This window comes from Carcharhinus amblyrhynchos, unplaced genomic scaffold, assembly GCF_965287045.1.
Source record: "Carcharhinus amblyrhynchos unplaced genomic scaffold, sCarAmb.v2.hapA chromosome_1140, whole genome shotgun sequence".
NCBI lineage: Eukaryota > Metazoa > Chordata > Chondrichthyes > Carcharhiniformes > Carcharhinidae > Carcharhinus > Carcharhinus amblyrhynchos.
In genome coordinates, this window is record NW_027650880.1 from 15,001 (window position 1) to 36,963 (window position 21,963).

General features: G+C 53.1%; 1 protein-coding gene across 1 annotated transcript in view; it reads right to left on the minus strand.

The window, feature by feature from the left end:
• The window catches only part of LOC145340555 (myocyte-specific enhancer factor 2D homolog), a gene marked incomplete at its 3' end in the record, with an annotated part of 15,641 nt that extends 14,721 nt beyond the window's left edge, over positions 1-920 (minus strand). Inside the window, 1 exon segment of the mRNA XM_080185027.1 lies at positions 836-920. Within this exon segment, the coding sequence (XP_080041153.1) occupies positions 836-889 (54 nt within the window).
• Between the last annotated feature and the right edge of the window lie 21,043 nt (positions 921-21,963).

The window sequence follows — 21,963 nt, forward strand, 5'->3', positions numbered from 1 at the left end:
TCTGCCCAAGACCGCAAGGAACTATAAAAGGGCAGTAAACGTAGCCCAATCCATCACACAAACCAGCCTCCCATCCATTGACTCCGTCTACACTTCCCGCTGCCTCGGGAAAAGCAGCCGGCATCATCAAGGACCCCCCCACACACACCCCGGACATTCTCTCTTCCACCTTCTTCCATCGGGAAAAAGATACAAAAGTCTGAGGTCCCGTACCGACCGACTCAAGAACAGCTTCTTCCCTGCTGCTGTCAGACTTTTGAATGGACCTACCTCATATCAAGTTGATCTTTCTCTACACCCTCACCGTGACTGTTACACTACATTCTGCACTCTCTCCTTTCCTTCTCTAAGAATGGTATGCTTTGTCTGTATAGTGCGCAAGAAACAATACTTTTCACTGTATCCCAATCCATGTGACAATAATAAATCAAATCTATGTACTCTATGAATGGTATGCTTTGTCTGTATAGCACGCAGGAAACAATACTTTTCACTGCATCCCAATGCATGTGACAATAATAAATCAAATCAACATATTCTTAAATGAATTCAAATGTCAAACTTAGGGCCCAGGCTAACTTCAGGAAGCAATGTGGACATTCCAGCCTGGGACGTAACACTGTTTGAGAGCTTCGAATAAGGACAGGATCCAGCTCGTCTGCGACGCCCCCCATGGTCGAACAGCACGTTGACTTGCCCGATTGTTTAGACGGGCTGGGAGCCGCAGACTGGAGGAGGGTGGAATGCGTCAGCAAGTCGAGGAGGGGCAGAGTAGGGGAAGGTGGGGGGTCTCACGGGAGGGGTTAAGGGTCAAAGGGTAACTCCCGTCACCTACCTGTCGGTTCCGCTCATCCAAGATGCGGGTAATCTGGATCTTTTTACGCCCCATCCTGTCCGAGGTGTGACGGGGTGTGGGGGAGGGGGGGGGGGGAGGGGAAGGTGGGGCGGGTGGCCAGAGGCCGCCGGTCAGCACACGGTTCCTGCTCGGGTCAGCTGGAGAGGTTGGGTGGGTGGGGGTGGGGGTGGGAGTGGGAGTGGGAGGGGGAGAGGAAATGGGCCGGTCCTTAGATCATCTTCGACACTCTGTCCGTCCCCCGGGTCAGTACAGTGTCCACTCCTGCAAGGAGACAAGAACTGTGAGCAAAGTACTCCTGGGAATAATCGCACACCCAGCATAGAAACAGGTCCACATTCTGCCCCACTACCCCTCCACCCCCACCCCCCTGCAACTCCCGCACGGAAGCGAGTCCCACATTCTCCCCCACTACCCCCCACCTCATTACCCCATCCTCCCCCACACCCCCACGCAGGAGTGACTCCCACATTCTCCCCCACTCCCCCACCGTGGGAGCGAGTCCCACATTCTCCCCCCACTCCCCCCGTGGGAGCGAGTCCCACATTCTCCCCCCACTCCCCCCGTGGGAGCGAGTCCCACATTCTCCCCCTGGTGGGAGCGAGTCCCACATTCTCCCCCCACTCCCCATTGTGGGAGCGAGTCCCACATTCTCCCCCCACTGGGAGCGAGTCCCACATTCTCCCCCCACTCCCCATTGTGGGAGCGAGTCCCACATTCTCCCCCCACTCCCCATTGTGGGAGCAAGTCCCACATTCTCCCTCCACTCCCCCCGTGGGAGCGAATGGCCTCTTTCTGCACTGTAGAGATTCTATGAAAAAGATACAGAAATCTGAGGTCCCGTACCGACCAACTCAAGAACAGCTTCTTCCCTGCTGCCGTCAGACTTTTGAATGGACCTACCTCACATTAAGTTGATCTTTCTCTACACCCTCGCTGTGACTGTAACACTACAATCTGCACCTGCTCCTTTCCTTCTTTATGAACAGTATGCTTTGTCTGTATAGCGTGCAAGAAACAAGACTTTTCACTGTATCCCAATACATATGACAATAATAAATCAAACTCCATCCGACACCACTATATCACACCCCTCATATATGACAGCTCAAAAAAGGGACATTGAGGTGTGTGGTTCCCCGCACAGGGGTTCCATCTCCTTCAGTAAGGAGAGGCCCTCTCTGACCATCTCAGTGTGGTTCAGGTTCATGGTTCCACTGGCCGGCCAACAAGTCCTACATGCAGTGGGGAGATCTGAGGGAAAAACCAGCATGGCTTGACATCTGTAGAGACCATACCAGGCCCAATGCAATTCCAGTACTCATATATCATAGAATCCCTACGGCGCAGAAAGAGGCCATTCAGCCCATCGAGCCTGCACTGACTCGCTGACAATACATCTTATCCTGGTCCAACCCCCACCCTATTCTGTAACTCCATGTATTTAGCCTGCTAATCAGCCTAACCTGCACATCTTTGGACACTAAAGGATAACTTAGCATAGCCAATCCACCTAACCCGCACATCTTTGGACACTAAGGGACAATTTAGCATGGCCAATCCACTTAACCTGCACATATTTGGACACTAAGGATAATTTAGAATGGCCAATCCCCCTAACCTGTACATCTTTGGATACTAAGGGGCAATTTAGCATGGCAAATCCACTTAATTGCACATCTAAGAACATAACATAGGAAATAGGAGCAGGAGTAGGCCATCTAGCCCCTTGAGCCTGCCCCGCCATTCAATAAGATCATGGCTGATCTGAAGTGGATCAGTTCCACTTTCCCGCTTTCTCCCCAGAACCCTTAATTCCCTTATCGATCAGAAATCTATCCACCTGTCACTTAAACATATTCAGCGAGGTAGCTTCCATCACTTCAACGGGCAGAGAATTCCAGAGACTCACTACCCTCTGAGAGAAGTTCCTCCTCAACTCTGTTCTAAACTGACCATCCCCCCCGCCCCTTATTTTGAGGCTGTGCCCTCTGGTTCTTGTTTCTTTTCTAAGTGGAAAGAATCTCTCTGCCTCCACCCTATCTAGCTCCTTCATTATCTTATATGTCTCTATAAGATCACTCCTCAGCCTTCTAAACTCTAACAAGTACAGACCCAATCTACTCAATCTCTCCGCATAGTCTAGCCCCCTCATCTCCAGTATCAGCCTGGTGAACCTCCTCTGCACTCCCTCCAGGGCCAAAATATCCTTGCACAAGTGTGGCGACCAAAACTGCACACAGTACTCCAGCTGCGGCCTCACCAGTGCCTTGTACAGTTGCAGCATGACCTCCCTGCTTTTATATTCAATCCCCCTCGCTATAAAGGCCAGCATCCCATTCACATTCCTGATCACCTGCTGCACCTGCAGACTGGGTTTTTGTGATTTGTGCACAAGGACCCCCAGGTCCCTCTGCACTGTAGCATGTTGTAATTTTTCATCATTTTACTATTATTCCTTCCAAAGTGGATAACCTCACACTTGCCAACGTTATACTCCATCTGCCAGATCCTCGCCCACTCACTCAGTCTATCCAAATCTCTCTGCAGACTTTCCACGTCCTCCACGCAATTCGCTTTCCCACTCATCTTTGGACACAGAGGCAATTTAACATGGCCAATCCCCCTAACCCTCACACCTTAGGACAATAAGAGGCAATTTAACATGGCCAATCCACCCAACCTGCACATTTTTGGACTGCAGGAGGAAACCGGAGCACCCGGAAGAAATACACGCACACAAGGGGAGAACGCGCAGACTCCACACAGAGTAAAGCTCCCTCTACACTGTCGCCCCCATCAGACACTCCCAGGACAGGTTCAGCATGGGGTTAGATACAGAGTAAAGCTCCCTCTACACTGTCCCCCCCATCAGACACTCCCAGGACAGGTTCAGCATGGGGTTAGATACAGAGTAAAGCTCCCTCTACACTGTCCCCCCATCAAACACTCCCAGGACAGGTACAGCACGGGGTTAGATACAGAGTAAAACTCCCTCTCCACCCACACCAGGAATCAAACTCTGGTCCCTGACACTGTGAGGCAGCACTGCTAACAATTGTGCACGTGTGTCAAAATTCTAACCCCGTGCTGTACCTGTCCTGGGGGTGTTTGATGGGGGGGACAGTGTAGAGGGAGCTTTACTCTGTATCTAACCCCATGCTGAACCTGTCCTGGGAGTGTCTGATGGGGGGGACAGTGTAGAGGGAGCTTTACTCTGTATCTAACCCCATGCTGAACCTGTCCTGGGAGTGTCTGATGGGGGGACAGTGGAGAGGGAGTTTTACTCTGTATCTAACCCCGTGCTGTACCTGTCCTGGGAGTGTTTGATGGGGGGGACAGTGTAGAGGGAGCTTTACTCTGTATCTAACCCCGTGCTGTACCTGTCCTGGGAGAGTTTGATGGGCTCTGCTCAGGAATGACCTACATGTTTTCCGTAGCTTGTTGGACAAACAGGGACAGGTGGAGACAGTGACCAGAGGCTCTGAGTGATTCCTCCCCTCCCAGCCTCTGTAACAGGGTCAGTGCTGGGCTATCTAATTACAGTCACCGGGGCAGCTCAGTGGAGAGAGTTACAAACCTCCCAAGTTGTCAGACTTGCTGCAGCAATCCTGCTCAGTGGAACTGCATCCTTCTTCCCGAAGGGACTGTCCCTCGGAGGGGCCCAGCCTGAGCAGGACACTGGGTAGCCAGACAGACAGACGCAACCCACAGTCACGGACTTCCTGAGTGGTTATGTCCAGACTGGCTGGATGAGAACACCCACCCCCACAGCAGACTGTTCAAATACTGACAGCAAGGTCACAGCACCATTGACTCAGAGCAGGAGAGAGGGAGGAGAGAAAGGAGAGGGAGAGAGGGAGGAGAGGGGTGGGGGGGGGGGGGGGGAGAAAGGGCACAGAGAGGAGAGAGGGGAGGGGGAGAAAGGAGAGAGGAGGAGGGAGAGAGGGTAGAGAGGAGGAGGGAGCGGGAGAGAGGGTAGAGAGGAGGAGGGAGCAGGAGAGAGGGTAGAGAGGAGGAGGGAGCGGGAGAGAGGGTAGAGAGGAGGAGGGAGCGGGAGAGAGGGTAGAGAGGGTAGAGAGGAGGAGGGAGCGGGAGAGAGGGGAGCAGGAGAGAGGGTAGAGAGGGTACAGAGGAGGAAGGAGCGGGAGAGAGAGGAGTGGTAGAGAAGGGAGTGCGGGAGAGGAGAGAGGGTGCTCTGCCCAAGAACACAAGGAGCTACAAAAGGTTGTGAATGTAGCCCAATCCATCACACAAACCAGCCTCCCATCCACTGACTCCGACTGCACTTCCCGCTGCCTCGGGGAAAAGCAGCCGGGATAATTAAGGACCCCCACACACACCCCGGACATTCTCTCTTCCACCTTCTTCCGTTGGGAAAAAGATACAAAAGTCTGAGGTCCCGTACCGACCGACTCAAGAACAGCTTCTTCCCTGCTGCTGTCAGACTTTTGAATGGACCTACCTCGCATTAAGTTGATCTTTCTCTACACCCTCGCTGTGACTGTAACACTACATTCTGCACCCTCTCCTTTCCTTCTCCCCTCTGCACTCTAAGAACGGGATGCTTTGAATGTACAGCACGAGAAAAGCAATAAGTTTATAAAGTTTATTTTGTATTAGTCACAAGTAGACTTACATTAACACTGCAATGAAGTTACTGTGAAAATCCCCTCGTCACCACACTCCAGCGCCTGTTCGGGTTACACTGAGGGAGAATTTAGCAAGGCCAACGCACCCGAACCAGCACGTCTTTCGGACTGTGGGAGGAAGCCAGAGCACCCGGAGGAAGCCCACACAGACATGGGGAGAATGTGCAGACTCCACACAGACAGCGACCCAAGCCGGGAATCGAACCTGCATTTCTGAGGAAGCAGTACTAACCACTGTGCCACCGTGACACCCTCTCCTTTCCTTCTCCCCTATGTACTCTATGAACGGTATGCTTTGTCTGTATAGCACGCAAGAAACAAGACTTTTCACTGTATCCCAATACATGTGACAATAATAAATCAAATCTATGTATTCTATGAACGGTATGCTTTGTCTGTATAGCGCGCAAGAAACGAGACTTTTCACTGTATCCCAATACATGTGACAATAATAAATCAAATTAAATTGAAGGAAGAAGCAGGAGAAAGGCAGGGGAGAGGTAAAAGACTGCCGTGCATCTGTCATCACTGTGAGGTGTCAGTATCGCTGAAACGCCTGGAGGGTAGTGCTGGCATTTTCTTGGAGCAGGACTGGGAGAGACAGAAGGTGCACTGATTGCTGTATTATTGATGGCGTGTAGGAGGGAGTCCACTGTGACTACCTGACGCCGTGGCCAGCGAGAGGTTCACACCGAACAGGTTTTAACACTGCTCGCATTCCACAGACACCCAGGCTGTGAGCGGGACACGGGTTCGAATCCCACATCGGGGCAACCGGTGGGAATTTAAATTCGATTAATAAAATCTGGGAGAGTGAGCGAGTCTCGGTAACGGCGACCGTGTCAACGATCATCGATTATCGTTAAAAACAAACCCATCTGGTTCACTGATGTCCCCTTTAGGGAAGGAAATCTGCCGTTCTTACCCCGGTCTGGCCTACAGATGACTCCAGAGCCACAGCAATGTGGTTAGCACTGCTGCTTCACAGCGCGAGGGACCTAGCTTCAGTTCCCGGCTAGGGGCACTGTCTGTATGTTCTCCCCGTGTCTGCGTTGGATTCCTCCGGGTGCTCCAGTTTCTTCCCACAGTCCAAAAGAAGTGCAGGTTAGATGGATTGGTCGTGCTAAAATGCCCTTTAGTGTCGAAAAGATGTGGTTAGGTGGATTGGCCATGCTAAATTGCTCCTTAGTGTCCAAAGATGTGCAGGTTAGGGTGGATTGGCCATGCTAAATTGCCCCTTAGAATCCAAAGATGTGCAGGTTAGGTGGATTGGCCATGCTAAATTCCTCCTTAATGTCCAAAGATGTGCGGGTTAAGTAGATTGGCCATGCTAAATTGCTCCTTAGTGTCCAAAGATGCGCAGGTTAGGTGGATTGGCCATGCTAAATTGCTCCTTAATGTCCAAAGATGTGCGGGTTAGGGTGGATTGGCCATGGTAGATTGTCTCTTCATGTCCAAAGATGTGCAGGTTAGATGGATTGGCCATGCTCCTTTGGTGTACCTCAACAGGAGTGTAGCGACTTGGGGATTTTCACAGTAACTTCATTGCAGTGTTAAACTTCATTCTTGGAAAACTCCAGCCAATACAGGCCTGGCTGACCCCAATCTCTCCTTGTACGATCCCCTAGACCATCCCAGGATGCTGGGATTTGCCTGGCCGTGCCCACATCCCATGAAAAGAATTGAAGGTAAACACCATATTGAGTGCTGCACCCTACAGATCGACATACTGTTCTTGGCAGGAGTGCACGCCAGATCCAACAGAAACCTTACCCAGCTAAAGGGGCTAAATTAGGAGAACAGGCTGCACAGACATGGCCCTGTGTTCCTTCAGTAATAAAAGGGGGAAATCTTCATAGAATATAGAATCTGTGTGGCCAAATTCCCCTCCCATTCGATTCTCAAGTTTGCCGACGACACCACCGTAGTGGGTCGGATCTCAAACAATGACGAGACAGAGCACAGGAATGAGACGGAGAATCTGGTGAACTGGTGCGGTGACAATAATCTCTCCCTCAATGTCAACAAAACGAAGGAGATTGTCATCGGCTTCAGGAAGTGTAAAGGAGAACATGCCCCTGTCTACATCAACGGAGACGAAGGAGAAATGGTCGAGAGAGCTTTAAGTTTCTAGGTATCTCAACAACCTGTCCTGGTCCCCCCCATGCCGACACTATAGTTAAGAAAGCCCCACCAACGCCTCTACTTTCTCAGAAGACTAAGGAAATTCGGCATGTCCGCTATGACTCTCACCAACTTTTACAGATTCACCATAGAAAGCATCCTTTCCAGATGTATCACAGCTTGGTATGGGCTCCTGCTCTGCCCAAGACAGCAAAGTAAAGTTTATTTCTTAGTCACAATTACATCTTACACTAACATTGCAATGAAGCGACTGTGAAATTTCTCTTGTCACAAACTCCATACACAAGAACCTACAATGTAGCCCAGTCCATCACGCAAACCAGCCTCCCATCCATTGACTCCGTCTACACTTCCCGCTGCCTCGGGGAAAAGCAGCCGGCATAATCAAGGACCCCCCCACGCACCCCGGACATTCTCTCTTCTACCTTCTTCCATCGGGAAAAAGATACAAAAGTCTGAGATCACGTACCGACCGACCCAAGAACAGCTTCTTCCCTGCTGCTGTCAGACTTTTGAATGGGCCTACCTCGCATTAAGTTGATCTTTCTCTACACCCTCGCTGTGACTGTAACACTACATTCTGCACCCTCTCCCTTCCTTCTCTATGAACGGTATGCTTTATCTGTACAGTGCGCAAGAAACAAAACTTTTCACTGTATCCCGATATATGTGACAATAATAAATCAAATTGAAGATGATTAAAGGATTTGATGGGGGATGCTAAACTAAAAAGTTAAGGCTTATTTATTAGTGTCACAAGTCAGGCTGACATTAACGCTGCAGTGAAGTTACTGTGAAAATCCCCTAGTCGCCACACTCCTGTTTGGATAACACAGAGGGAGAATTTAGCACGGACAATGCAGCATCCAGGCCCTATCCTCATAACCCCATAACCCTTGCTAGTCCCCCTGACACTAAGGGGCAACTTAGCATGGCCAATCCACCCTAACCTGCACATCTTTGGACACTAAGGGGCAATTTAGCATGGCCAATCCACCCTAACCTGCACATCTTTGGACACTAAGGGACAATTTAGCATGGCCAATCCAACAAACCTGCACATCTTTGGACACTAAGGGGCAACTTAGCATGGCCAATCCACCTAGCTTCCCCCAGCCAGTGGAAGTAGTCTCCCTGCTTCTGTCATATCTATTCCCTTCATAATCCGATATGTTTCTATATAAAATTTCCTTAGTCTTCTGAGAAAGTAGAGGCATTGGTGGGGCTATAGTGCCGACGTGGGGGGCGGGGGAGAACCAGGGCAGGTTGTTGGTACAGCTATTGTACAGAGGTTACACCCAGTTGGTACAATGCAGGCTTCCTACCTTGGAGAGATCTGCCCATGATCTCCTGTTCGACAGGTTCTGCCATTGAATTCCATCATGACAAACCTTTAATTCTTAATATCATTGGTGGGAGTTGTTCTCCCTTACTGTCACTGATGCTTGGGACAGATGCATGACAACTAGAACCTTACTGACCCGTCGTTCATTTGCACTGTGATTTGGGGATTTCCCTGGCGCATGCCACTCTGAAAGATTAAATTCTGCTGCACGAGGGCTGGGTGAAACCATTCTTTTTGTGCTGTCTCTCCACACAGTAAGGAAGGCTGGCAGACCAGATGGTGATTGGTGAGATAGATAGCGCGTCATGTAATTAAAAGCTCCAGGTACAGTGTGCCTGGAGTGAGCTGGCACGGCGGCACCGTGGGTTAGCACTGCTGCCTCTCAGCGCCAGCGACCTGGGTTGGATTCCAGCCTCAGGTCCACTGTCTGTCTGTATGGTGTCTGCATCTTCTCCCCATGTCTGCATGAGTTTCCTTCGGGTGCTCCGGTTTCCTCCCACAATCAAAATATGTACAAGTTATTTGGACTGGCCATGCCAAATTGCCCCTTAGTGTCCAAAGATGTGCAGGTTAGGGTGGATTGGCCATGCTAAATTGCCCCTTGGTGTCCAAAGATGTGTAGGTTAGGGTGGATTGGCCATGCTAAATTGTCCCTTAGTGTCCAAAGATGTGCAGGTTAGGGTGGATTGGCCATGCTAAATTGTCCCTTAGTGTCCAAAGATGTGTAGGTTAGGGTGGATTGGCCATGCTAAATTGTCCCTTAGTGTCCAAAGATGTGTAGGTTAGGGTGGATTGGCCATGCCAAATTGCCCCTTAGTGTCCAAAGATGTGTAGGTTAGGGTGGATTGGCCATGCTAAATTGTCCCTTAGTGTCCAAAAATGTGCAGGTTAGGGTGGATTGGCCATGCTAAATTGCCCCTTAGTGTCCAAAGATGTGTAGGTTAGGGTGGATTGGCCATGCTAAATTGCCCCTTAGTGTCCAAAGATGTGCAGGTTAGGGTGGATTGGCCATGCTAAATTGTCCCTTAGTGTCCAAAGATGTGCAGGTTAGGGTGGATTGGCCATGCTAAATTGTCCCTTAGTGTCCAAAGATGTGTAGGTTAGGGTGGATTGGCCATGCTAAATTGTCCCTTAGTGTCCAAAGATGTGTGGGTTAGGGTGGATTGGCCATGCTAAATTGTCCCTTAGTGTCCAAAGATGTGTGGGTTAGGGTGGATTGGCCGTGCTAAATTGTGAACGAGGAGGGATGGCCTCAAAATAAGGGCAAGCAGATTTAGGACTGAGTTGAGGAGGAACTTCTTCACACAAACGGTTGTGAATCTGTGGAATCTGCCCAGTGAAGCAGTTGAGGCTATCTCGTTGAATGTTTTTAAGGCAAAGGGGTGGATAGATTTTTGAACGGTAAAGGAATTAAGGGGAATGGATGGGTAAGTGGAGCTGAGTCCATGAATGGCAGGGCAGGCTCGAGGGGCCAGATGGCCTACTACTGCTCCTAGTTCTTATGTAAATTTGGCATGTCCACTACAACACTCACCAACTTTTACAGATGCCCCATAGAAAGCATTCTTTCTGGTTGTATCACAGCTCGGTCTGGGCTCCTGCTCTGCCCAAGACCGCAAGAAACTACAAAAGGGTCGTGAATGTAACCCAACGCATTACGCAAACCAGCCTCCCATCCATTGACTCTGTCTACACTTCCCGCTGCCTCGGGGAAAAGCAGCCGGCATAATCAAGGACCCCCCCACACCCCGGACATTCTCTCTTCCACTTTCTTCTGTTGGGAAAAAGATACAAAAGTCTGAGGTCCCGTACCGACCGACTCAAGAACAGCTTCTTCCCTGCTGCTGTCAGACTTTTGAATGGACCTACCTCGCATTAAGTAAATCTTTCTCTACACCCCGAGCTATGACTGTGACACTACATTCTGCACCCTCTCCTTTCCTTCTCTATGAATAGTATGCTTTGTCTGTATAGAGCACAAGAAACAATACTTTACATTGTATGTTAATACATGTGACAATAATAAATAAAATCAAAATCACTGGGGTACAGTACTTGGTGGGGGCGGGTCTGTCGCTGAATAACACTGGGGTACAGTACTGGTGGGGGGCGAGTCTGTCACTGTATAACACTGTGGTACAGTACTGGTGGGGACGAGTCTGTCGCTGTATAACACTGGGGTACAGTACTGGTGGGGACGGGTCTGTCGCTGTATAACACTGGGGTACAGTACTGGTGGGGACGGGTCTGTCGCTGTATAACACTGGGGTACGGTACTGGTGGGGACGGGTCTGTCGCTGTATAACACTGGGGTACAGTACTGGTGGGGACGGGTCTGTCGCTGTATAACACTGGGGTACAGTACTGGTGGGGACGGGTCTGTCGCTGTATAACACTGGGGTACAGTACTGGTGGGGACGGGTCTGTCACTGTATAACACTGGGGTACAGGGGGACGGGTCTGTCGCTGTATAACACTGGGGTACAGTACTGGTGGGGATGGGTCTGTCGCTGTATAACACTGGGGTACAGTACTGGTGGGGACGGGTCTGTCACTGTATAACACTGGGGTACAGTACTGGTGGGGACGGGTCTGTCACTGTATAACACTGGGGTACAGTACTGGTGGGGACGGGTCTGTCACTGTATAACACTGGGGTACGGTACTGGTGGGGAATATAGGCCCCTTCCAATCAGACAGGGGAGAACTCCTAACAGGGAATGAAGAAATGGCCGAGGAATTGTTTTCGTCTTCACAAAGGAAGACGTGGATGATATACCAGAAGTGCTGAGAGAAACAAGTTTTAATGAGGGGCTGAAGGAAATCAACATTAGTAGAGAAATGTTTTTTGGGGAAATTGATGGGATTTTGAAGGTGGATAAATCTCCAGGCCCTGATAATCTTTATCCCAGAGTACTTAAGGAAGTGGCCCTGGAAATAGTAGATCCATTGGTGGTGATTTTCCAAAAAATTTTCCAGTCTGGACTGGTTCCTACAGATTGGTGGGTAGTTAATGTAGGCCCGCTATTCTAAAAGGGAGGTAGGGAGAGAAAACAGGGAACTATAGACCCGTGCGGTCCGGTTGCTGGGGTCCATTATCCAGGATTTCATAACTCAGCATTTGGAAGGTAGAGTTATAATCAGATAAAGTCAGCATGGATTTACTAAAGGGAAATCATGCTTTCCAAATCTATTGGAATTCTTTGAGGATGACCAAGGAGAACCAGTGGATGTGGTTTATTTAGACTTCCAGGAGGCTTTTAACAAGACTACCCTGTAAAGTTAAAGCACATGGGGTTGCAGGCAATGTCTTGAGATGGACAGAAAGCTGGTTAGCAGAGAGGAAGCCCAGAGTTGGGGGTCTTTTTCTGATTGGCAGTCAGTGACTAGCTGGATACTGCAGGGATCTGAGCTCAGACCCCAACTGTTCACATCATATATTAACGATTTGGAAAAGGGAACTGGATGTTTTATGTCCAAATCTGCAGATGGTACAAAGTTGGGTGGGAGGGTGAGCTGTGAGGAGGATACAGAGATGCTGCAGTGTGATTTGGACAGGCTGAGTGTGTGGGCATGTCCATGGCAGGTGCAGTATAATGTGGATCAATGTGAGGTTACCCACTTTGGTAGCAACAATAGGAAGGCAGATTATTACAGGAATGGGTGTAAATTGCGAGAGGCGGATACTCAGTGAGACCTTGGAGTCCTCGAGCATCAGTCGCTGAAAGTAAGCGCGCAGGTACAGCAGGCAGTAAAGAAGGCAGATGGTGTGTTCATAGCGAGAGGATTTGAGTTTAGGGATAGGGATGTTTTGCTGCCATTTTACAGGGCGTTGGTGAGGCCACGCCTGGAGTATTGTGTGCAGTCTTGGTCTCCTTATTTGAGGAACGATGTTCCTTGCTATAGAGGGAGTACAGAGAGGGTTTACCAGGCTGATTCCTGGGATGGCAGGTCTGTCATATGAGGAGAGACTGAGTGGGTTAGGATTATATTCACTGGAGTTTAGAAGAGGGAGAGGGGATCTGATAGAAACTTATAAAATTCTAACAGGGTTAGATTCAGAAAGAATGTTCCCAATGGTGGGGGGAGTCCAGAACTGGGGGGGGGGTCACAGTTTGAGGATAAGGGGTAAACCTTTTAGGGACTGAGGGGACGGGAAATTTCTTCACCCAGAGGGTGGGGAATGTGTGGAATTCACTCCCACAGAAAGTAGTTGAGGCCAAAACGTTGTGTGATTTGGAGAAGGAATTAGATATCGTTCTGGGGGCTAAAGGGATCGAGGGGTATGGTGGGGAAGGGGGGGATCAGGATATTGAATTTGATGATCAAAATGAATGGCGGAGGAGCCTGGGAGGGCCAAATGGCCTCCTCCTGCTTCTAGTTTCTATGGTGGGGACAGGACTATCACTATACAATACAGTACAGCACTCCCTCACTGACCCTCCCACAGCACGGCACTCCCTCACTGACCCTCCCACAGTACGGCACTCCCTCACTGACCCTCCCACAGCACGGCACTCCCTCACTGACCCTCCCACAGCACGGCACTCCCTCACTGACCCTCCCACAGTACGGCGCTCCCTCACTGACCCTCCCACAGCACGGCGCTCCCTCACTGACCCTCCCACAGCACGGCGCTCCCTCACTGACCCTCCCACAGCACGGCGCTCCCTCACTGACCCTCCCAGAGCACGGCGCTCCCTCACTGACCCTCCCACAGTACGGCGCTCCCTCACTGACCCTCCCACAGTACGGCGCTCCCTCACTGACCCTCCCACAGTACGGCGCTCCCTCACTGACCCTCCCACAGTACGGCGCTCCCTCACTGACCCTCCCACAGTACGGCGCTCCCTCACTGACCCTCCCACAGTACGGCGCTCCCTCACTGACCCTCCCACAGTACGGCGCTCCCTCACTGACCCTCCCACAGTACGGCGCTCCCTCACTGACCCTCCCACAGTACGGCGCTCCCTCACTGACCCTCCCACAGTACGGCGCTCCCTCACTGACCCTCCCACAGTACGGCGCTCCCTCACTGACCCTCCCACAGTACGGCGCTCCCTCACTGACCCTCCCACAGTACGGCGCTCCCTCACTGACCCTCCCACAGTACGGCGCTCCCTCACTGACCCTCCCACAGTACGGCGCTCCCTCACTGACCCTCCCACAGTACGGCGCTCCCTCACTGACCCTCCCACAGTACGGCACTCCCTCACTGACCCTCCCACAGCACGGCACTCCTTCACTGACCCTCCCACAGTACGGCACTCCCTCACTGACCCTCCCACAGTACGGCGCTCCCTCACTGACCATCCCACAGCACGGCACTCCCTCACTGACCCTCCCACAGCACGGCACTCCCTCACTGACCCTCCCACAGTACGGCACTCCCTCACTGACGCTCCCACAGTACGGCACTCCCTCACTGACCCTCCCACAGTACGGCACTCCCTCACTGACCCTCCCACAGTACGGCACTCCCTCACTGACCTTCCCACAGTACGGCACTCCCTCACTGACCCTCCCACAGCACGGCACTCCCTCACTGACCCTCCCACAGCACGGCGCTCCCTCACTGACCCTCCCACAGTACGGCACTCCCTCATTGACCCTCCCACAGTGCAGCACTCCCTCAGCACTGACCCTCCCACAGTACGGCGCTCCCTCACTGACCCTCCCACAGTACGGCACTCCCTCATTGACCTTCCCACAGTGCAGCACTCCCTCAGCACTGACCCTCCCACAGTACGGCGCTCCCTCACTGACCCTCCCACAGCATGGCACTCCCTCGTTGACCCTCCCACAGCACTGACCCTCCCACAGTGCAGCGTTCCCTCAGCACCGACCCTCCCACAGTGCGGCCTTCCCACAGTGCGGTGCTCCCTTGGCACCGACCTTCCCACAGTGTGGCACACTCTCAGTATTGACACTGAGGAGACTCACTTGGGTTTGAGATTGAGCCTCTGGTGTGGGGTCTGCGAAGCAGGACCTTCTCATTCTGAGGCAAGGGGATGGGGGTGGGGAGAGAGAGAAAGAGGCAGAGACAGAGACAGAGATAGAGGCACAGTGTGAGACAGAGAGAGACAGAGAGAGAGACATGCACAGAGACAGAGGGAGACACAAACACATAGAGACACAACACATATACACAGATACACAGGGAGACACACAGAAACAGAGAGAGAGAGAGACACACACAGACAGAGAGAGACACAGAAAGAGAGAGACATGCACACACACAGAGGGAAAGAGAGACACAGAAAGACACACACAGGGAGAGAGAGAAAAAGAGAGACACAGAGAGGGAGAGACACAGAGAGGGAGAGACACAGAGAGGGAGAGACACAGAGAGGGAGAGTGAGACACACGCACACACAGACAGAGAGACAGACAGACACACACACACACAGATAGGAAGAGAGAGAGAGACACACGCACAAAGACACATGCACAGAGACATACAGAAACACACACACACACAGACGCAGGAAGAGAGAGAGAGGCAGAGAGAGAGAGAGGCAGAGAGAGAGAGGGAGAGAGAGAGACACAAACACACAGACTCATGCGCAGAAAGAGCAACACACACACAGAGAGTGAAAGAGACACACACACACACAGGGAGAGAAGGAGAGACACAGAGAGAGAGATACACACATACACAGACAGAGAGAGAGAGAGAGACAGAGGGACAGAGAAACACAGACACACATAGACATACAGAGAGAGAGAGACACACACACACAGAGTGAGGGACAGAGAGACAGAGACACACACACGCGCAAGAGAAGCGTTCAAGAGACACACACACACAGGCGCAGAATGAGACACACACACACAGACATAAACTGAAAGAGACACACATAGAGGGAGACAGAGAGAAACGTACACACATACAAAAACACAGAGAGAAAGAGACAGACACACACACACAGGGACACACACACACACAGGGAGAGAACGACTTAGACACACACAGACATACAGAGAGACAGAGTGAGAGAGACACAGACACACACACACGCACACAGAGACACAGTGGCAAGAGGGACACACATACACACACAGGTGCAGAGAGAGATACACTCACACAGAGACATACACATAGAGAGACACACGTACACGCACACACAGAAATGCAAAGGGAGACAGAGAGAGAGAGACAGAGACACATACACAGAGACATACACACACACACACAGATACACAGACAGAGACACAGTGGGAGACAAAGTCACAGAGGAAGACAGAGAGAGAGAGAAAAACAGAGAGAGAGAGAGAGACACATACAGAGACATACAGAGAGAGACAGAGAGAAAAAGAGAGAGAGAGACACATACACACACACACAGACATGGGCAAGAGAGACACTCACACACACAGGCACAGAGACACACACACACACACACACACACAGAGAAACATACACACATAGAGAAAGAGAGACACATACACAGGGAGAGAGAGACACACATAGACACAGAAAATTCACACATAGACAGACAGACAGACACACACACACACACACGCACACACAGAGAACATAGAGAGAGAGAGAGAGACAGAGAGAGAAACAGAGACAGAGAGAGCTGTGCTATGGAGGACATGTCTGCCCCGATCGGGCACACGTCGCTGGGAATATCACAGTCAATCACTCCCCGACACACACAGGCACATAGCTCGCTCCGACGCAGGCTGGAAAGAAGGTTCAGGTGGCAGGGCGGTATACTCACCGGCTGGCCGGTTAGGCAGGCAGAGGGCGGGAGGGAGGGCGGACAGGCTGCGAGTCCACACTGACAGCTCGACGTGAAGGACAAAGACAGGCTGGTGGCGAGCTGCCTCTCGCTCGCTGTCCCGACAACTGTGTGTGTGTGTGTGTGTGTGTGTGTGTGTGTGTGTGTGTGATCCGTGACAACAGATGACGAGGAGGTCCTCTGACCAGTTTGATGTCAGCCTGCCAGACCCTCCCCCCCCCTCCTCCTCCTCCTCCTCCTCCTCCGTCCTTCCCCTCCTCCCCCTCCAGCAGTGAGACCCCTCTGCTCCAGGCCACAGCTGGGTGTACAGGAAGCCAGCACTCACCTACCAGCCCAGCAGCTGTTCAGCCAGCGTCTCCCTATTCCCTCCCGGAAAGGCTGCCGTCTGCACTCAGGGCCTCCCACAGCTCCGCTCCCGAAAGCCCAGCCCCCTCCCCGATGTGGCCGCTGGACCCTCCCTCGTCCAGACAGCCACCTCCCCCGCCAACCCCCACCCCCTCTCCCTCCCTGGCCTTCAGAGACCACAGGTCCTAAAGCCCCTCACCCACTTCAATCTCATTCAGCACACTCCATCTCCCCCTCCCATTTCCCCCTTCAACCCCAGACCATTTAATACAAGAATACAACAACCCCTCCCCCACCAAAACAGTGCCCCCTCAACACCGACTCTCCCGCAGTGCGGTGCTCCCTCGGCACCGACACTCCCACAGTGCGGCGCTCCCTCGGCACCGACCCTCCCACAGTGCGGCGCTCCCTCGGCACCGACCCTCCCACAGTGCGGCGCTCCCTCGGCACCGACCCTCCCACAGTGCGGCGCTCCCTCGGCACCGACCCTCCCACAGTGCGGCGCTCCCTCGGCACTGACCCTCCCACAGTGCGGAGCTCCCTCGGCACTGACCCTCCCACAGTGCGGAGCTCCCTCAGCACCGACCCTCCCACAGTGTGGCGCTCCCTCGGCACTGACCCTCCCACAGTGCGGCGCCCCCTCAACACCGACTCTCCCACAGTGCGGCGCTCCCTCGGCACCGACCCTCCCACAGTGCGGCGCTCCCTCGGCACCGACCCTCCCACAGTGCGGCGCTCTCTCGGCACCGACCCTCCCACAGTGCGGCGCTCCCTCGGCACCGACCCTCCCACAGTGCGGCGCTCCCTCGGCACCGACCCTCCCACAGTGCGGCGCTCCCTCGGCACCGACCCTCCCACAGTGCGGCGCTCCCTCGGCACCGACCCTCCCACAGTGCGGAGCTCCCTCGGCACCGACCCTCCCACAGTGCGAATAAGATAGAGGGTGAGAGAGTGTCAAAGGAAGAAAGGGAGGAAGTGATGAGGTTGAAGGGGAAATTGCAGTGCTTTGAATCCAGGCAGGCTGGTAATGGTCGGGATACAGATATTTGCACTGGTCTCCTGTCAAATCCTTCATTCACAAACATATTTCCTGGCCATTATTGATTAGCAGTGGGATCCTGCTATGCATCAAATGACTGCCTGGTCCTGCACATTACAAAAGCTTTACTCATCAAACAAAGATGTGGGCAGCACGGTGACACAGTGGGTTAGCACTGCTGCCTGACAGTGCCAGAGACCCAGGTTTGATTCCCGGCTCGGGTCACTGTCTGTGTGGAGTCTGCACCTTCTCCCCGTGTCTGCATGGGTTTCCTCCAGGATTGCTCCAGTTTCCTCCCACAGTCTGAATGACGTGTTGGTTAGGGTGTGTCGGCCGTGCTAAATTCTCCCTCAGTGTAACCCGAACAGGAATGTGTCAACTAGGGGATTTTCACAGTGACTTCATTGCAGTGTTAACGTAAGTCGACTTGCGACACTAATAAATAAATTTTAAGTATTTGCATATTTTCCTGGACTAATAATTCTGGCCTCAGCAGTGCGGGCGTTAATTTACTGTAACAATCCCGGGTACAGCAGCGCGGGGGTTAATTTACTGTAACAATCCCGGGTACAGCAGCGAGGGGGTTAATTTACTGTAACAATCCCGGGTATAGCAGCGCGGGGGTTAATTTAGTGTAACAATCCCAAGTACAGCAGCGCGGGGATTAATTTAGTGTAACAATCCTGGGTACAGCAGCGAGGGGGTTAATTTAGTGTAACAATCCCGGGTACAGCAGCGCGGGGGTTAATTTACTGTAACAATCCTGGGTACAGCAGCGAGGGGGTTAATTTAGTGTAACAATCCCGGGTACAGCAGCGCGGGGGTTAATTTACTGTAACAATCCCGGGTACAGCAGCGCGGGGCTTAATTTACTGTAACAATCCCGGGTACAGCAGCGAGGGGGTTAATTTAGTGTAATAATCCCAGGTACAGCAGCGCGGGGGTTAATTTACTGTAACAATCCCGGGTACAGCAGCGCGGGGCTTAATTTACTGTAACAATCCCGGGTACAGCAGCGAGGGGGTTAATTTACTGTAACAATCCCGGGTACAGCAGCGAGGGGGTTAATTTACTGTAACAATCCCGGGTACAGCAGCGTGGGGGTTAATTTACTGTAACAATCCCGGGTACAGCAGCGAGGGGGTTAATTTAGTGTAACAATCCCGGGTACAGCAGCGCAGGGGTTAATTTACTGTAACAATCCTGGGTACAGCAGCGAGGGGGTTAATTTACTGTAACAATCCCGGGTACAGCAGCGCGGGGGTTAATTTACTGTAACAATCCCGGGTACAGCAGCGCGGGGGTTAATTTACTGTAACAATCCCGGGTACAACAGCGCGGGGGTTAATTTACTGTAACAATCCCGGGTACAGCAGCGCGGGGGTTAATTTAATAGCCTGTCTTGGTTTCGAACCCTTGAACCAGATGTACTGAGGGTGCCGGCAGCTGGTGTGGGAAGCGGCAACTGGGAGGGGATATTTCGGGACAGGAATTGGTCTGGCCCCCTGCCGAAAACTCGTCGCTGGCATACCGAAATCGCTGGGGGTTGGGACCGTAGGGCGCCCCACGCTGATTCTGTGTAACCACTGGGGTTTCGGTCTGACTCAGAGAAGGAGAAGTGAGACCAGCGGGAGAGGACGCACTGACCCCACCCATTCCCCCGTCAGCCCACACCACATTGCACTGAGGGAGCACCGCGCTGGGGGGAGGGTCAGCGCCGAGGGAGCGCCGCGCTGGGGGGAGGGTCGGCACCGAGGGAGCGCCGCGCTGGGGGAGGGTCGGCGCCGAGGGAGCGCCGCGCTGGGGGGAGGGTCGGCACCGAGGGAGCGCCGCGCTGGGGGGAGGGTCGGCGCCGAGGAGTGTGCGGGTTAAGTGGATTGGCCACGCTGCGTATAGGCAAGACTTGCTAAGGTAAATGCACGGGGATAGGGTGGGATTGTGGCTGTGCAGACTTGATAGGCTGAATGGCCTCCTTCTGCACTGTACGGGTTCTCTCATATGTCAGGCTTGGAACGGGGGCCAGAAATGAACAAAGATGGACATTTTCCTCCCCTGGGGCTTGTGTTAAGCTTGTGCTTGAGTTTTATATCAGCTCTCTGTGCCTCTTGTAGCCAAAACCACGACACCCACCACACCCGAACTTGTACCGAACCAGATTTCTACTTCCCCATGACATAAACCGCAGCTCGGAGAGCTTCCGAGCGGAACAGGGCTCCCTCCTGGTCAACACTGCAGCCACAGAGCGAGGAACATCCTTCCCACTCGGAAGGGAAGGCACCCAGGGTCGATGACCGCTGCCGGGGTTATGGTTCCGGTCAGGCATTCACTGCGCATCCGTTTCGTTGCTGGGGGTTAGAGGAATTCTGACACCTCCCCCCCCAACTCCACCATGCCTCCCCCCCCCCCCCCAACCAAACCAACTGTGCCTCCCTCCCCCACCACCCCACCACACACCCAGAACATCCAGTCAGGGCTGAGACTATAAGATTCTCCTCAGGCTGGCCAAACACATGGAACAAAGGTGAATTAATGAGTTGAGTGGTGGATTGGGTAACAGGCTGGAGAGAGAGGGGCTGAATGGCCTCCTTCTGCTCCTATGTAACAGGCTGGAGAGTGACAGAGAGAGAGGGTTGAATGGGCCTCCTGTTCCTGTGCAACCGGATGGAGAGGGGCTGAATGGCCTCATCCTGTTCCTGTGTCACAAGCTTCAGTGGGGGCTGAATGGCCTCATCCAGTTCCTGTGTAACAGGCTGGAGAGAGGGGCCTGAATGGCCTCCTCCTGTTCCTGTGTGACAGGCTGGAGAGAGAGAGGGAGAGAGAGAGAGAACGACCTCCTGCCCCTCACCGCCTCGCCCCTCCTGCCCCTCACCGCCTCGCCCCTCCTGCCCCTCACCGCCTCGCCCCTCCTGCCCCTCACCGCCTCGCCCCTCCTGCCCTCACCGCCTCGCCCCTCCTGCCCCTCACCGCCTCGCCCCTCCTGCCCCTCACCGCCTCGCCCCTCCTGCCCCTCACCCTCTTGTCATTATTGACCTCCCTGCCTCCATACACAATTCTAATCTCTGCATCTCCTCACAGGCCTGGTTCCCACTGGGGGTCAGTGACACAAAATGTTCACTGTGTATCTCTCTCCTCCTCTCCCTATCACTCTCCCCTTCTCTCCCTCTACCCCTCCTTCTATCTCTCCTCCTCTCCCTCTGTCTGCCTCTCTCTCCCTCCCGTTTCCTTCCATCCCTCTCCCTCCGTCTCTCTCCTTATCTCTCCCCCTCCCTCTGTCCGTCTCTCTCTCTCTCTCCCCCTCCCTCTGTCCGTCTCTCTCTTTCCCTCCCCATCTCTCCCACTCCCTCTGTCCGTCTTTCTCTTTCTCTCCCTCTCTCTCCCCCTCTCCCTCCCTCCCTCCGTCTCTCTCTCTCCCCCTCCCTCCCGTCTCTCTCTCTCTCCCCCTCCCTCCCTCCGTCTCTCTCTCTCTCTCTCCCCCTCCCTCCCTCCGTCTCTCTCTCTCTCTCTCTCTCCCCCTCCCTCCCTCTCTCTCTCTCTCTCTCTCTCCCCCTCCCTCCCTCTCTCTCTCTCTCTCCCCCTCCCTCCCTCTCTCTCTCTCTCTCTCTCTCCCCTCCCTCCCTCCCTCTCTCTCTCTCTCCCCCTCCCTCCCTCCTCCCTCCCTCCGTCTCTCTCTCTCCCCTCCCTCTGTCCGTCTCTCTCTCTCTCTCTCTCCCCCTCCCTCCCTCTCTCCCCCTCCCTCTGTCCGTCTCTCTCTCTCTCCCCCTCCCCCTGTCCATCTCTCTCTCTCTTCATCCGTCCTTCTATCTCCCCCTCTCCATCCCTCTGTCTCTCTCCAT